This window comes from Diadema antillarum, unplaced genomic scaffold (assembly GCF_040938485.1).
Source record: "Diadema antillarum isolate AM-2024a unplaced genomic scaffold, OU_Dant_1.0 seq00001440_RagTag, whole genome shotgun sequence".
In the NCBI taxonomy this organism is placed as follows: domain Eukaryota; kingdom Metazoa; phylum Echinodermata; class Echinoidea; order Diadematoida; family Diadematidae; genus Diadema; species Diadema antillarum.
Genome location: NW_027272189.1, coordinates 221412 through 240000, shown reverse-complemented (window position 1 = coordinate 240000; position 18589 = coordinate 221412). Strand labels below are relative to the sequence as shown.

The window sequence follows — 18589 nt, the reverse complement described above, 5'->3', positions numbered from 1 at the left end:
GCATATCTTTATACCCTCTGGATGGAACAGTCCGTTCTCTCCCTCCCCCCCCCTCTCTCTCTCTCTCTCTCTCTCTCTCTCCCTCTCTCCTCCTCCTCCCCCCCCCCCCCCCCCCGGGGCCGGTCATCATCGATTATGATGTCAGTCATGAGTGGGACTTACGGCGAAACTTATGGGATCTATTCACTGAACATGAATACTTCCGTGTTTTGTCGGCCTATTTCTAGCCTGCTAACTGAAAACAAAAATAAACCGCAAAGGAAATGTATCTATGAAGGCCCTTTCTTGCTGCTGTACATGAACACTACAACAAATACAAAGAGAAATCCCTAATAAAAAAAACCCCGAGAAAGTCTAGTTTGGTGACACACTTTACTGGCCATCTTGATCCCAATAAGTCTCAGGAAAACAAGGAGATTTCCTTGAATACCATCTACACTTAAACTCATTCTTGTACTTCATCAGAATTTTGTTTTCTTGTACTTTTTTTTGTTGCATGCAAAACTTTCAACATGAATCTCGGCGGAAAAAAAGTATAAAAGGTATGTAAGCGTGATACCTTCTGGGGACCATTATTAAAAAGCAATGGGGAATGTATTTGATTTTATCACAGCTACTTCCGTCTATAGCCTAATCGGACGATTAGCCCCTATCAAGTACATCATTTAGTGTTTTTTACCATCCTTTTTATGACGGGAGTATTTTATAACTGCCACCCCTCATAAAGAAAAAAATTCAACAAACAAAAAACACATAAACAACACAAACCAAAGTCCAGTAACACATTTTTTCAATCCCCTCCCCCCCCCCTTCCTCCCCGTGTTATATTCCCAGTGGTACGATATTTCCACGAGTGTCCATAGGAAAGGCTATAGCATGCTTTCTGCGCTGTCGAGGTTTAGTAGGCTCCACGAGTAGAGCTATTGTACCTATCAACTTGCTGCCCACAAAATTTGCACTGTCGCCCACATGATGTAGTATAGCATAACACAACTCCTTGTGCCTATATACAAACATATATAGGCGTACAAGTCATGCAGTTTCTCGGGTATCACCGTACATGGACGTGACGATAGCATTTCCGTATTATGTATATTATGCTTTTCCTCTCGTCAGTCTTTTGTAGATATGATTTGTCTTTTTCTTCTCCAGAATGTTTGGAAAAATCTCCGTATTCCAGTAGGTATAGTTGGGAGGAACATGAAATGATTTAACCAGCATCGCGTTGATTCGAAAGAAAACACTAGAATAATCATAAAAGGTACAAGCCGTAACTGTATAATGTGACGACACATCGGTATATCATGTAGAGTAATAGAGGGGAAGTTAGCAAGTCATTCATGGAAAAAGACTTTCGTCTTCCTTTGTGGATTGAGTCTGTATTGGTTGGGGGACTATAAGTGGAAGAGGTAAAGCAGTTCCAGTTTATTTTGTTGTCATATTTCTCAAAAAATAAACGATACATTGGGGTAACACAAATAGATAATATGAACAAAAATGCAAACTCTTCAAATCTCTCTAAAGAAATGAATATGCAGTGAAAGTCGTATTTTAACGGTCATTAGCTGATAGTGTATGTAGAAGAGCAAAGCGAGAAACATAAAAAAAAACAACCTATGAAAAGCAAAAGCTTGGAGGAGTTCCAGGTTTCCAAGGAAACAATATAAGTTCTTAGCAGCAATGTGGAGATCAGAAATTATTTAGAACTGACCAAAACGAATACTCATATGAAAAACAAGATAACTCGGATAATCTCTGTATTGTAGCACAACAATCTGACAATCATGTAGAGTATAGGTAGATAATCATTTATCTGTTTATTTGGCTTTGTGTTATAAAAATCTTACGAAAATTGTCCATCCAAGTTAAATATTACGAAAAAAAGTAGGTAAACAGACGGGCCTCCAACGAGATATTGTACCAATTAGGAATTTTTGGGCCGGTTTTACCGACATATTTAATTGCCATGCATACCAATTAAATAATAGCTGTTTGTTCCTGACAACCTGAAAGCCTGCCCAATGTGACTATCAGACACAACAATAACTAATTCACCGCAAACCGTATTCCAAGCATTGTAAAGTATTTAGATGCACTTACTAAGGAACACGTCACCAAGTAATCAAAATAGAAAAGGACAAACTTTTTTTTCTTCAAATATGTACTAATGCCAAAATAAATCATGGAATACGGTATATATGAATCTAAACTTCAAACTCCTTTTGTTCCTCTTTTCCCCTAACTTTAACTGCCTACTGCTTTAGGTTTCCTGAAGGACAAATGGAAATGATCATCCTTTTTTTTTCAAGGAAATGTGGCCGGCAACAAAACTTTGGGGAATCTACCCTGGCGCTAGCTGGTGAATGCCGTCTGTATGCGGACAAGAAGGGCAGCAAGTTTGTACGTTGGTATGTCTCCTTTCAATTTCTTTGATATCTGAGTATCGAAGTTAAAGGGATGGTATAGTTTTTGGTTGAGATGGGGATTTAGGATTTAACTTTTTTGCGAGATCATTAAAAACCATATTGAAGAGCATACAATTCTAAAAGGAATTGAAAGTTTACATGATGAAAATCGGTTTTGAAGTGGCCGAGATATTCAAAAGCTAAGTAAAATCAAAGAGGTCCTAATAAAAGATGGGTCCCACTTTTACCAAGACCTCTTTGTTTTTGGATATCTCAGCCATTTCATAACCAATTTTCATAAAATAAACTTTTAATTCTTTTTAGAATTGTATGCTCTTCAATATTTCATATAGGTGATTTCTAATAATCTCGCAAACCCCCCCCCCCCCGAAATCCCCATCTCACCCAAAACTATACTATTCCTTTAATGATGATAATGATGATGGCCAAATGATAATAATGGATAGTGATAAAAATTAAAGTAATAACGACGACAACAATACGATCACTATACGAAAACCAGTACACTGCACAATATACTAGTAGTGAGTTTAGTCATCGTGGGTAGCCTCTTCGGGATCATCTCACGAGTTCGACACCCACGAGTCATACAGCTCACCACCTCAACATGGAAGAGACATCCATGAGTCATACAGCCTATGAGCTTAACACCACGCAAAAACGGCCCATGGGCTCGACACGATACAGGAAAATAAGGCCCATGAGTCTGACACTATAGGCAAACAAGGCCCATGAGCCTGACACTCGGCAAACAAGGCCCACGAGTCCAACATTGGGTCTAAAAGGCCACCGAGACAGGCACTGCGTACATTAAGCCCCGTGATGTAATGCCGGTCGTGGACCTTTTTTTTTGCCCAGTGTTGGAGTCATGGGCCTTGCTTGCCTAGTGTCAGGCTCATGGGCCTTATTTGCCTAGTGCCGAGCTAGTGGACCGTATGGCTCGTGGGAATATTCCACGTGATTTTTAGCTCGTGGTCGTTTTAGTGTTTAGCTCGTGGGCTGTATGACTCGTGGGTGTCGGACTCGTGACGTGCATCCGCCTCTTCAGTGTTAGCTGGCATTGCTCGTCCAGAGGGCCCTGGCCCTGTAGTTTTCCTCACATGCCAAGGTTTCTCGTTGGCGGCATCCATCCGGCTCAGAAGAAGGACAACGTGGGCAGAACGTCATGTCAGCCGCTGTTCAGGCGAGATTCGAACTCAGGACTTTTTTTTTTCCAAGACCGCTGTTCTCATTCACATTGCTAGTAGTATTATCTCTTGGCTACGGAATTAATATACGGCTGAAAGTGCACAGAATAGCGCTTTGCATCCAGTGGAAAAGGCGCTCTATAAATGTCTACTGTTATTATTATTAATGTTGACGGCAGTGCACAAAGTATCATAAACAACTAGAGTATGCTGACCATGTAGTAAAAAAACTCCGCATTATACCTACACGCATTAATTTACGAATTCGTTTATTCATGTATGTATGTAAGGTATGTATGTATGTATTATGTATGTATGTATGTATATTCTAATACATTTATGACAAACATGTTTATCTAAATATATCGAACTTTACATAAACCCATCCCAACTGTTTATATGGTGCCTGAAAAAAATTCGAAGCAGTAATAGCGGAAAGCTAAGTTGTTTTGTTTCGTTCCTCCTTTCATTTTCAGGGCGTGGCCAGTTGTCAGTGTGCGGGTAATTGGGGCGGTAACTGAGCTGATGTCAACCGTCACTGCGGGTTACGGATGATAACAGACACCGTTTTGACGCTGGAGAGGTTGGTGCGAAGGATGACGCAAGAATGATGCAATACGAGCACGGAGCATTCCAAGACACAACAGAGTAGTATGCAAATTCTTCTGTATTATCCGAGAGTGTGTGCACGTACGTTCCTCGTTTACGTCAAGTTTTTTCTTCTATAAGTATAGTCAGACGTTGGATATTAAATTTGAAATCATTTCTTTGCAGCAACAATGAAGGAAGAGCATTCACTTTGATACATAGGATGTCCCTCTGCAGACGTTCACGTGCCTTTGTACTTGTGTTTTGAACGACAAATCTCCCAAACAAGTTTTGAGCACTAAGCCATTGGCTAAATGTTTAAGATGACAGCGAATATCACTATCTCGCCGAGGCTAGAAGGCATTTTGGAAATTCCAAATTATCAACAACAAAAAAGGCTGTCATGAAAACGATTGTTTCTCAGAAATACAATTGTTTTCCTGACTGTTTTTGTACAATGGAGGAAAGTTTCATCTCACTTATTCTCATTTCGATAGGTTGCAGAACCTGACAAAAACATGAATTGAATAAAATCAAAACAAGAAGGGCTTGAAAGAGAGGGTCATTGCCATAGAACGCTGCACAAGAATTCTTTTGAAACATATTATTCTCAAACTATTTAAGGAATTTATATTCAATAAAGATTGCTTTGAAATACAGGTTGCAATAATCGGTGCTAGATTATGTAATATTCTCGTCTGTGTATGGAAATATTTTTAAAACATAAAACGCATGTGGAATCGTCGACATATCAATATTACACCATATAAAAATCTAAGTCTATATCTAAAATCTAATGAATATATGGCCATTTAATATAAGAGCCTATCTCGTTTTCCTCAACGAGATCTAAAGCATTTCCACAGCTTAGTGGGCAAGTAGATCAGATTGGAGAAGTCATCGCTGACAGTTTTGTCTGATGCAATCCACGTGAAAGTTCTATTTTCTGTCTGTCTGTCTGTCTAACCAATTATCTCTCTGTTTATTTTTAATCTCCATCTGATTATAGTGAAGACCTGGGACATAATAATCTCTCCTCAATAAACTGAATTCGGACGATTATCTAACTGCATTTCGGCACCATATTCACCTCCGTATATATCACCTCTTTTTGAGCTTAGTTCCCATGCCACTGTTTATCAACAAATCGTCCCGTTCCTTTCCCGTTAAGTTCACCTTGTGTTTACAAGCATTCCGAACAGGACACGCCCTCTTTGTCCCTGTATTGAACAATAAAATAGAATGAGCCGGTCCGGGCTCGATTCAGGTTTTTTTTTTCTTTATATAACAACAGACAACGGCGTTACGTAACGAATGACTTGTCAATTCTTTACATTTCGCGCTGCCGAAGGCAATGAGTACCTCTTATTTTTTTTCACGTCTTTTTTCGTTCATCCACAATGACCTGTGCCGAAATTATAGTGTTAGAGAGTACAGAGATTTATTTTGGTGATGTCAAACGTAATCGACTCAGAACATAGGTAACTGTACTATTTGTATTGTGGAGCGAAGGTTATTTGAATCTCGGGGTCCTCTTAAAGAGTTGTCCCTTGTGTAACCGTCGTGTTCTCTGTTTTGATTTCCTGGTCTTCCTCTCGACCGAGACCAATGCTTTTGTACATTTTTTTTTTATTCTCCTCGACGAGAAAGGCACGTTGCTGTGTTGCTAACAAACAATAACAAACAAATTATGATTTATCTTCAGCCAATGCTATGTACGACAAGTCTTCGAAGGAAGTCTCCCAAGAATGCGAATAAACCATGAAATTCTTGCAGGGCTACCACATTTTAGTACAATGACACAACGATAATCATAACACCCAATTTCTTGATGATTATCACAAATATTATTGTTTTCGTCGGCGTCAATATCTGAATAGAGTAGGACGAGAAAGTTTTCTTCTGCCTCATCAAATTCAAAGAGATTTACGACATTCTTGAGCTCTATGTGGAGAGCACGATCCTTTTTTTCCCTGTGTGTGTGTGTGTGTGTGTGTGTGTGTGTGCATGTAGCAACGAGATTCTCAAACGCTTTGATTATAATAATGTTAGTGAATATAGGTCATTACCCCCCCCCCCCCACCCCCCTCCCCCGCGGCCCTCCACCCACTTCACGGATCCCGATGATACGTCGTACTTTTAACATGACGGCGTGGGTAAAATAATCTTAATACATTTTGTTTATCCAGGGTAGCCTCCTCATTGTCGCAACTGCTTTACCTGAGGGTCCTACCATTATAATAACCACGGCGATGCCAGGTACCCCTTGATACACCTGCGCAGAGAGGAACACTGTCGGTAAAACCATCAAGGGCTCATAAAGCATTTGGCGCGATTCGAACTCGGAACACCCGTTTGAAAGTTGAGAATCATAAATCTTCTGTCTATATAGGCCTAGCAAGATGTCCTCACATACCAAAATGTCTCTTAACAGTTGTTGAAAGTATGATGCCGACATATACAACGACGTAAAACAGTGCCCCTTTCGTTGTAAAAGGAAATGAAAAAAAAAAAGAAGACGAAAGCATGACGAGGTGACTTAATTTTGTGCACATTGCTGACTAATTAGTCCAGTGCCTAATCACATAGACATCATAATCATTGGGGACATAGATATTAGAAAGCAAAATCAAGGGGAAAGTTCTTTAGTTGATGAAGGCATCACCAAAGCTAAACAGTATAGAATTATTATGCGCTGGCGAGCACTATCATCACCTCGTATCAATATCCTATGTACCATTTGTAATTCCATACCTTTCATAGTTCAACCATGTATATGCTGATGGTTTGACATAACGTTCTACTACTATACTAGTATTGATAAAAGAGAAATGAAAAATAGGTAATCCACAGTGTTACTGCAAGAGTTATTGGCTCAGTCGGTATATCTACCTTGCAGCATTCGGGCGCAGGTTCGAATCCCAGTAAGTTTTGCTGAGCAATGCTGTGTGTTCTAATGATATCAAAGCGTCCCCTGGATAGAGGCAAAACACATTTCTCTCTGGTAGGATATAAAAATATGGAGGTCCCATGCACGCAAATATTCAGTCATTCAACGCAGCACACTGATTAGGGTGCATAATCCAATGGTGATGGTGGTGGTAGTGGTGGTGGTGGTGGTGGGGGGGGGGGGGCAGGGTGTGATGAAAAATGAACAAGCCCAAATGCAAGGATGTTTTCGATTACTAGTAGCACAAGACGTATGCTGTTCATGTCTGAGCAAGGCGGTGAACGTCTTGAAAGAGTAAATAATATAGGAATAAAGCGATAATTATTTACACTAAGCACTCTCAAGAATAAATCAAAACACTTCTCCATGTTCAGAGTGAATCAATTCACACTTCATTTTTCCGTATCTCACGTTCAAACGTTATGGTGATAGAGTAATCACAGTCATAGTCATGGGGATGAGGCCATCAGATATCCATTTGTTTCCAGCTAAATTGTCGGTGAGTTTTCCTGCTCGAGACTTATTAAGAAAAAGATATCCTATCCTCTGGATCAACTGTTTTCCTTGCTATATCCAGATCTTTGAAGCAGTTTCATGAAACTTTGACTGTCCTGTTAATTTTGACTAAGTTTATTTTGACATCACGTAGAGTAGTCTATCCTTGAGTCCTCCTTTTCGTTTTTCATTTGTATCAACACTTTCCCGCTGGATTTGGAAAACCTTCACGAACTATGGTAACGAGTCCAACGGTCACCTGAAAAGCTATGTGTCGTTCCCCTCCTCCTCTCCACCCCCCCCCCCAAAAAAAAGGTCATAGGACAACCAAAATGAAAAACTGCGAAACAGAAAGTGAATTTTTGGGGGGTTTTCATTCATTTCCCGCTTTTTGTTTTTTGTTTAAGGTAATGATTTAAACCGTCACTGAAAAATAGTTTTTGGTTATTGTTTCTCAAAAAGGGGTGTTTCCAGTTATTTTGGGTTTGTTTGTTTTTGTTTGTTTGCTTTTTGTTTTTAAATCCAGTTCGGTGCATGATGACTGGCAAATTTTTTCCTCTCTTTCTTTTTCCGTTCTCTTCATTTCTCTGCTCTTTCATAAACAATATTGGTTGAAATCAATCACAGACAGCCATGACCTCCTTAATGCCTAATTTGTTTTGTTTTCTTTTCTTTTTTTTGTAATGAAAACTTTGTCAGTGATTCCGGAAATACAATCTTCCTTTTACAAAGTTATCAGTTCTTAAATATTACACTTTTCATCAACGATAACGCCACCACTGAGTGATTATTTCCTGATTTGCTTTGATTTTTTTTTAATGAAAACCTCATCAACTCATTCACTTGTCAATGATTCCGAAAATGAAACTCCCTCCTTCATCAGTCCTAAGTATCACTCAATTCATCAAAGCCAGCTCTGACGTGGAGTAATATCCGTTTTAAGTCCATAACTAGCTATTATACCACCACTGACTCTACTCCGGAATAACCGTCATTCTCAATACGTGGGGGGAAGGGGGGTTGAAGCGTTGCTTTATTTCAAACTAATTTTCATAACAAATTGTTTTATAACAAACTATTCAATCACCATCTCGTAGAGAGTACGTTGTCAGACTGAGGTGTGCACTCATCATGCAAAGAAATAACGTTAACCAAGGTATAGATGTTGCACCCATTTGGTAATTTGAGTAAGTCCTATGTACAGTAACTGAAGAAAGGCGTCTCCATGGAGCATGTAGGCTTAAGTGACTGTACGCTGTGTCTGTCAGTCTGTTCTCCCCACTCTTTGTCGTGACCTTTGATACTAAACTTGTCTCACTGTCATTCCGATGTTAAAAGATGGCTCATACTCACTTCTGTTTGGCGAACACAAATGTCGCATTGGTTCTAACATGAGAATGTCATAACATTAACTTTGGGGCTCAGAATATTCGCAATCAAACTCTCCCTATCAAAACATCGTTATCATAATGTTTGGAATGCTACAATGAAATGTACAGTTATTTTGTCCCTTCTGCGTTCATCCCGAGTAAGAAAATCATGTGAAGATTTACGTTCATAGGAATGGGGAAACTTGAGAGGCGATGGCATATTGAACCGATGTCTATTCATCATTGTGATTTGACATCACCGAAAGGGAAACTCGAGTACTCAATTTGAGCTGTTCTTTAGATTTGGCTTTTTTTCTTCTTTGATGAACTTTCATTTTCTGTTTCTCTTCTCTTCTCATCTTTTTCTAGTCATCCGTTTAATGTCAACCCCTTGACTGCGGCCATTATATCAAGCTCTTCTTTTGACAAACTTGTCCAGATGCAGGGTTCATGGCCGGTCATGTACGGGGCGTACGCACAGAACTTGTAAGAGTTCTGTGGGCGTACGTGAATGTCTGTGCAGCACGTGCTTCCGCAAGAATTCCCTGCAGAAGGAAACGAGCCGGAGAAAAGAAAATGAATGGATGAACCAGTTGTCATCACGCAGGCAAGTGAACTCCTGTCAAAGGCCAATATGCAGATATGTGCCAGAGTTCAGAAATTCAGGAGTTGGAATCATACCGTAGAAATGGAACCCGCCCCCCCCCCCCCCACACCTCACTCCTAACGCAAGTCTAACCTTTTCTTGTTGTGAATACCCCCAGAATAAAATGGGAGAGGGGAGGGCCCTCCCCTCCCCATTTCTTTTTTACAGGAGACTTCACCCCTCAATCTTGTAAAACATAATATGCTGACAGGAAATAGCTTTTTTTTCACATGAAAAATAAAACAAAACTAGATTACGATTCCAACACAACTAAATCTTTGAAGTACTCGAGTACAGCACAACACCATGATCTTCTGGTGGACCGCAATACATAGAGTATGATGATCAAATGAATAGAGTGGTACAGGATTCATATAAATCGGACTTAAGATAAGAATGTTAATTGGTTTTAAAAAGTCATGTGTGTTTTCATCAATACAGTTATAGTAGCAACCACATTAAGCAAATTTACTGACACAGTAAATTGTCTCTCCACAAGGGTCCCATTGACTACACTTTCTTCTTTTTCTTCATTAGCAAGGAAAATGAGCATCAATAATTGCTGCATTCTCCTTTTAAACCGAGCGATGAAAGCTTTTAGGGTTAAAGGGATGGTACAGTATTGGTGGAGATGAGAATTGGGCTTTTAACTTTTTGCGAGATACCAAGAAAACACTTATGATATAGTACAGAACACTCCATTTTTAAGAGGAATTCAAAGTTTATTTGATGAAAATCGGGTTTGGAATGACTGAAATATCCAAAAAACAAAGTAAAACAAAGCGATCGTAGTAAAGTGTGGGTCCCACACTTAATTAGAATCGCTCTTTTTTGATATCTCAGCCATTTCAAAACCAATTTTCATTAAATAAGCGTTGAATTCCTCATAGAATTACATGCTCTTTCATATTTCGTAAAAGGTTTCTCATTGTCTCACCAAAAAATGTTAGAAACCTGAAATTAGGTCTCAACCAAAACTATACGATCCCTTTGACGATAAATATTTTAGTTGCTGAAATTAATCATCACCAGAGAGTACTGCTAACGCGAAAGTCGCACAATCCGTGTAAATGTATGAATTTCCAAAGTTATAGTTACTTAGTTACTAACGTGCTCTTCTTTCTAAATAGGGGTACCTCGGGTTTTAATATACGCACTGTTGGTCTCGTGAGCCTTTTATTTTTTGTCTATTTGGTGTCGAGCTTGTAGCGGTATTTGCCTAGCGTCGAGCTGGTGGGCCTTTTTTGCCTATCGTGTCGAGGTCGTGGGCTGTATGAATAGTGGGTCTCGAGCTCGTTGATGACCCCTAATTTTTCTAAATCTACATACGTATTATGAGAAACTTGCCTTCAAACTTTGCTAGATATTATACAGTTAAATTGGGATATGACAGAAATATGAGAGAAATTTAGGCACATTGGGCATTAAAATGCTACAGAAGCTTATACGAATCTTATTTTCCCGGGTCTTTTTAAAAAAAAAAGCAAGTTGCGTGACAACACTCGCCATTTCCCTTTGGCCTGACAATAGTTTCAGAAATATCGTGTGAGTAATAAGGTATCATGTTTGAAATGGTTTCGTTTGTTGCATCCAATAAGTCATGAAATGGTAATGTAGAAGTACATTACGCTCTTGATCTTTCGCGTTTGATATCCTCTTGTTGCTGGAAAACGTCTCTTATCTTTTAAAAATTATTACATGGCTAGTCAGACATGTGTGCATCAAGAACCTGGCTGTCTTCCAGGTCCCTTTTAGGCACCGTTAACAGGAACAAAGGGCGCGAAAACTGCAGGAGACTAAAATGTGAACTCATCTGTAAGAAGCGCCGCCTCGCCGACGGCATTGCCGAGTATGCTGATGAACTGCTGTCAAAGTGCCTGTTGGTTTGCTTCTGACCAATCAGAGGACGCAGCCCCGCCTAAGTTCGCAGTTTAGACGAGATACACGGCCCTTAACCGCGCACTACTTTTGGGAGGGTCTTGTAGAAACCCAGGGCTACTTCCAGTGCGTAAAGTTAGCAGACACCCTGTTTGAGCTGACCTGGGGAATAGGGCTCCAGATTTTGCACATTTCTTTTTTTTTCTCTCCTCAAATAGGAGAGAACGATCCGCACGATCAAGCGATCGAGTACAGGTAAGTGATCGGTTATAGGGTTGTTCGGGGTTCAAATTCTAATTGTAAACATCCACTTGTTGTTCATGGTGGCACGATGAGCAGACGCACGTCGGGTGCACTTCTAACACAGAAGTGTCTGCCAGTAATGCAGTATTTAACACACGAGGCAAATCGAAGTCTGAAATTGTGAAGAGCGTCTCGACGAGTGCAAATTCGGAATCATGGCGGCTTATAAGGAAAAAATGTCCGATCTCGGCATCGCCAGCATGCATGCCGAAGAGACTGGTTCACCAGTGCCGAGCTTGGCCCGGTTTTGCGCTATTGTAACAGCCCTCGTGTTGGCAACTGCACCGGCAATCTGCGCGCTGTCTCAAGTGCGTGCTCAGAGTTATCTCATCCAGGGCTTGTACTCTGACATCTCGGCGTTGCACGCCAGGATGCAGCGATTTGAAGACAAATGCGCCCTGACCAGCAGCGTTCAAATACCGGTCCAGAGCCCAGCCATCCCCGAGGGACCAATAGAAGCTGGTGCTTCCAATGCTCTTACTGCCGAAGATGAATCGAAATCGTCCATTTCTAGTGACACTTTTGATTTACTCGACAAATCGAGAGGAGAATCTGGCAGTTTGTCCGCACTCGATGAGGTATATACAGACATTTTGTTTTTGTTTTGGAAAATAAATATTGTAGCATTTGCTAACTCTAGCAGTCAGTTACAAGATACAGACTAATGAATCAGCTATAAAGCATGAATGGTGATTTTTAAACTGAAGCGTTACGTATTTGAATATATCACAGCTGTGCAACTCTAACGTATTTCTTTCTTTTCCCAACTCATCTTCCGCTGTGCATTAGGACGGGGACACGCCCTACTACCATGATAACGGCGGCGATGGAGGAGACACACTGCTGGAATACTTCGGTGGTAAACTTTCCACCAATGAGCGGCAATATCAGCTTGACGTCAGCGGCACTGAAACCACAGACAGACCGATTGGCGCAAGGGACAAGCGGCAGACGGAAAACCGTGAGTCACAAAACCGCAACCGCCACCGCGAAAGTGGCCGCGAGAGCACGGGGCAGAGGGGCCGGGAAAGTCGGAGGGACTCTGGCCATGGCGACCGCAGGCGAGGTGAATGGTTATACTAATCCCTTAATAATCCCATTCAGGCCGGGGTCGAGGATAATTTTGAGCTGGCGCAACCAGGGAGGTGGATCTCTTCCCCCACCTCTCTGATGCAACGCCCAGTGCTCGTAGTAACGATTTACGCATGCGCGGGAAAGGCTAATTTCGTATGCATGAAAGACTAAGAACCCAAATTCACCAAGTTTGGATGAGCTGTAATGTGCAGCTGATGACAATAGGCAATATCATTGCCTTTAGTTGCAATGTCTAAAGATCCACTCCGGGTGAATACATGACAGTCTTTCAATCTGACATCATAACTAATATCCAGCACCAAAATAAACAAACTGGCACTCAAAAATGCTGTGAGGATAGAATTGTAAATAAGTTCAATAACTAATTTGAACTTTGAATAAACTTTTTTTTTTGGCAAGAGCTGATAAAAAGGAAAGTTGTTGCTAATTAATGATCAAATTATGTGAAAATATGAATGATTTGCCTCTGAAACGAACCATCCAAGAACAACAACTCATCTGCATATAGTGATATCTCCTTATTTCATAAAGGCTTTATTGCAAAGTTTTTACATGGTAGGATGTTTTTGTAAAACAACTGATCTACATATTATGCCTCATATGTGATATATTGAACACTTTTAAAATCACTGCTCCAAATGGTAAACGGTAACTGTTACATGATTGTCTCTAATCCTTAGGAGGTAACGTCCTTTTGTACATACAGATCCTCACATTGTGTCTCACGCAAAAAAGATCGGATCATGACCTTTTGGATTTGTAAATTCTGAAATTCTCAGATTTCCAAGTGCTCTCTTTCCTGCTTTCTCGCCGTATGTGTGATGATGACACATCACTGAATATCATCAATTGTAACTCCACTCACTGAGAGCAACCTTTTAGTGTTTAATGCTCTTCACGAGTTCCTTTCCCGTGTTGTACCGACAATTCGAGTAATACACCTGTGTGAAAAAGAGAAGCATGGTGAGTAAAGCGTCTTGTCCAAAACAAGCACGCGTCTGGCAAGTTTTGAACCCGGGGCTATTCCGTTCACGTGCCCACACAGAACCGTCTCCATAATATCACAATGCCCTCTGTGTTTATCGACGTCATAGACGAGGACAAACATTAATTATTTAGACTTATATGAAAGCAGTCTTATCTATCCCGCTCCTAACCCAGAGGGGTTATTCAATTTCGTTTGAATAACGCTGCCAAGACACCTTCTTTTTAAAGAGCGCAGTGAACAGAACGTCAAACAAACTTCTACTGGCCTTTAACATGCTTGATATCTATCGGATTTTGCTGCAGTTTTTTTTTTTTTTTTTTGGGGGGGGGAGAGAAAGACAAACACTCTTTTCTATATGAAAACCCCTTTCTGTTTTCAAGCCGAATGTACTTGCAGTATGGGGAGTTACGCCAGACAAAGAGAAGTCATAGAATTCGAGTTATAATGATATCGCTCGCAATCACAACTCTCCCATTGTATTCTACTCTTTAGTTGATTTGAATACTTGTTTTGTACCCGTTGTTGTCTCTTTTGCGATATATATGACTGCGAGACATGAATATATCAATAAAATACCGTCTATCTATCTATCTATCTATGTATGTATCTATCTATAAATATATTTGATGAGGTACTCTTGAACGCGGAGTGGATTGTATTTATATAACGTTGAGATTAGAAAGCACGTCTGAATCGACTTCAGATGGCACATCCGGCGGAAGTAACTCTTGGGAATCCCGGCCTGAAATGGGTTGCTCCCCACGTGCGCCTGTAGTGGGTAATCCCCGCTGGAAAGAACATTGTGTCCCACAGTGTAAGCACATTGTAAACACACTGTGAAATCTCTCCACGCTGTTAACTTTTAACGATATGAACACATTGTGAATTATCGATTCAGTGTGAAACAAAACATTACTTTGCGAACTCTCTGTGAAAAACACCACCACAGTGTGAAATCATCTTCACACCGTTAAGTTCGAGCGTCTCCACATACACTAATGTGCATCATACTTATTTGAAGAGCTCGCTTCCAAAAGGCGCTAAATCCATTGAAAAGGCGATGGATATAGGGCCTTTTTGAAGCAAGCTCTTCATTTATAGTCGACTATGTGAACACATTGTGAACACACTTTGACACACTGCATGCTCCTTCCAGTCGGGACATTTTGAACGTGGTGACCTAATTCTTTTATGATTATGTATTCTGAGTGAGCACGCTCTTGTAAAGAAAAAAATATCACATGGAATATACAATCTATATATATATATCTAACAACGCCATGCGTGCATGTTTACTTAAATTAATACTATCTTACTCATCTCGGGAGTCAAATGTTACTCTAGAAAGCAACACAAAGTTTTAAACAATTTGATACTTATCATTCAGTTGGCCAAAAGCACGGAGCTGTACGCAAGAGACTCTTCACATTGAGCCGCTTGTAGCAGTTTTTGCAATTAATTTTCTAATCTATGTTTGCTTCAGTGCCTGTATATCGTATTTATATCGCTTTGAAACTTTGCTAAAACTGTGAAAGCACAAAGTTACTAATAATAAACTCTGTTTGTGTAACAACGGTTTAAATGAAATGTTATACGTATTCAACCGTTCAAAGTCAGGTCTATTGTGATTAATGAGTTGATTGTTTTTATTTTTCAAGTACCATTCAATAATAATGATTTCGTTTACATTCTAGGCTTATTAACAGTGTGCTGAATGCTTTGGCTAATCAAGAGCAATATATACATCTCATTAGCATGACCTTTATTCAAATGACTTACAGGATTAAAAGTATTTTAAGAGCTTGCAGCATTTGCATAATCACTATGTGTCAATGCTCGTATCTTTCATGCTTTTGTATGTTGTCTCCATTAGAGTTAGCTAACATTTGTTTTGGTTCTACATCAAACAGATACGCCTCCTTTACAGCGTTAAAGATTGCAAAACTCATGTGCCATTCGTTCTCTGAAATTACTGGTGTGTGGGAGATTCCCAAAATCCACCGGGAAGGGGGCTTATTATGAGCCATTACACTTCAGTGAAATTTATGAGACACAACTTTCGTGTTTTCCATTCATAAGCTTCGAAGCCCTTGTTCGGATTTCGAACAGAAATCAACTCATTGCGGTGAACAAAATAACCTTTTTTTTTCTAAACATTTTAGTTCACTGCAGACATCGATTGTTCGCCTATGGAAGATGCCAGAAGCACTTGAACCTAACAACCATTAATGTTTAAAAGAGACCTCCAGATGATTTTTTGACTTTTGCATTCGGACATCAATAAATATCATACTGGATACAGAGTCTCAGAATTTTCCGTGATTAGGATGAGGAATAAGAACATTGTTCATTTCAAATCACAATTAACAAAAATGATGGCATAGCAGCTTTACTGTAGTGCAATATAAGCTTTGGAATCCTTTTTCAAGGCTGTGTAATTGCATGTTATATTATTGTATCAAATTAATTGTCTTGACACTGATTGGAGAAATTTGAGTTTAAACTCATTTTTAATAAACAGACTTGAAAGTGTCTGTTCTTTCGCTTACTTCTATTGTTATCAGTTTGGAGAAGTTTACTTTCTTGTCGAGTGAGGTTTGAGAGTCATATTCTTCTGTGTACATCCTTCACTGAAGTGATAATTCCTAATAGGCCGCACAGATAGCTCTCATACCTCGAGCGCACTCGTTACCTCTCCGCCGATACTCAATTAGATGCTTGGAAATTAGCGTCTGCGAGAATGACTCAAATTCTTGATTATGATTTGATATATTAATTTTCGCTGATATTTCTTGATTTGCTCTTTTAATCATGAATTCCTATTCATGCATATTTTGTGCTGGTTTAATTTTCCTTGTTTGATAATTGAGCATATTGAAGTTATGAATTATAGTCATTGCTCAGTTGTTATTTTTATGGTTGAAGAAATTGACCATTTTAGGATAATTATGTTGAAGAGTTGAGTTGTTAATGAACAGGAAGTTATCCCCAAAATATCCTAAATATACATTACATTACATTAGAATGCAGAATTGGGCGTTCAAGGAAGCAGAACAAAAGGAGAAAGCATGCATAATTTATACACAGGGTGAACTTCTTAGGCAAGTGGTATTGTAATAAATTACATTGCTACATTACTGGAATACGTGAGCCTCCGATGTTATCCTTGTTCAGCGTATCATGTTTGTTTTTTTTTTTTTTGGGGGGGGGGGGGGGGGGGGGAGGTATTTTTCCAGAGTATTGGTTTATCTGCTCTCAGGGACCATGATAAATTCCACAAATTTACTAATGACACCATTGATTTATGCACTATAATTTGAAATTGTATTCAAAAGAAATGTATGGAATGCCCCTTTAAGGAACGTGTATATCTTCCAAATTATTATTTCAAAAATGCCTCCCGTGATCACTGCGCTACTATGCCCCAACACACTCCTCTCGCTCGAGAGAGATGAAGAGGACCAAAGCCACTGTTTTATGACGTGAGTGTCAGGGGCAGATCCAGGAATTCCGTAAATAGTGCGCGCCTTTACGAAATTAAAGGGGAGGGGCGCACGCGCACCCCTCATTCTTTTTTCTATTCATTTCTTCTGTTTTAACAAAAACTTAAGGGGGCGCCCAGTGCGCCCCCGCCTGGATCCGCCACTGATTGTCATTATAACACGTCTTTTATTTTCTTTTGCTTTCCCATGGTATCTATTGACATTGGTTATTCTTTCTATTGCTATCAGCATGGTTGCTGGAACACGATTATTACGTAATACGTAGATCATACATGTGGTTATGGCCGCGCATCATGTATTCAAAACTTTCGAACGCCTTTTAAACTTCGTTTGCTTCCCTTACTTACCATCACACTAGCGAAGAGGGTAGAGTAGTTATGTATTACTGTCTGCAATGTCTTCCGGCTTGGACGGTCTTGCTACGTTTAACCTTCACTTGCTTCGAAAAACCCACGAGAGCACAATTTACTCGCTGTTCTTTGTAGTCCAGTCAAAATATGAAATGACCCACAACTAATTGCAACAGAAACGATTCCACTTGCATTTGACCCGGAAGAGCTATCAAAATAACATATTAAAAGTTCCCTAAAATTCGAGTGGTGGATCAGTGTCTAATTTGCATAAATTCAAAATGGCCGCCATACAACCTATTTATGCCTATATCTGGGGATATGTAACCCACAGAAAGTAAATTCCGGTGTCTAATCCTATGTTTTTTAGGTCAAGGAATACAATTATGTTATGTATAGCAACTTTCAAACATCCTTTTATATAGTTTTTGCATATATTTGCATATAATTACATGCAAAATAGCCGCCATATTGCCTGCGCAAGCCCGTATCTTCGTATATCATTAATGTAGTACACTCAGGAATAAGTCGCTATATATCTGGACATAAAACCGCAGAAAATAGATTCTGGTGTCTAAACCTATAGATGTTTTTTTTTTAGGTCAGGGAATACAATTATGATATAAGCAGTGACTTTCAAACTTCCCTTTATACATTTTTTACATATATTTCCATTCAATTAAATGCAAAATGACCGCCGTAGTGCCACTACAGGCTTATATTTCTATCTGTAAAAGGTACCTAGTGATGGTGTCTGTGGTCTTAATTTTACTAGTGAGAATCACTGATGTAGAATACGTTCCACTCAGC

At 39.7% G+C, this 18589-nt stretch overlaps 1 protein-coding gene and 1 long non-coding RNA gene across 2 annotated transcripts in view; both read left to right on the top strand.

Moving 5' to 3' along the window:
• Positions 1 to 4247, top strand: part of LOC139709506 (uncharacterized) — a 4495-nt gene extending 248 nt beyond the window's left edge. Inside the window, exons 2-3 of the long non-coding RNA XR_011709402.1 lie at positions 2265 to 2408; positions 4090 to 4247. This is a non-coding gene — a long non-coding RNA (uncharacterized lncRNA). The remainder of the gene's footprint in view (positions 1 to 2264; positions 2409 to 4089) is intronic.
• Positions 4248 to 11998: 7751 nt separating this feature from the next.
• Positions 11999 to 18589, top strand: part of LOC139709507 (uncharacterized) — a 30237-nt gene continuing 23646 nt past the window's right edge. The window contains exons 1-2 of the mRNA XM_071621466.1: positions 11999 to 12421; positions 12633 to 12909. Coding sequence (XP_071477567.1) covers positions 11999 to 12421; positions 12633 to 12909 — 700 coding nt within the window. The remainder of the gene's footprint in view (positions 12422 to 12632; positions 12910 to 18589) is intronic.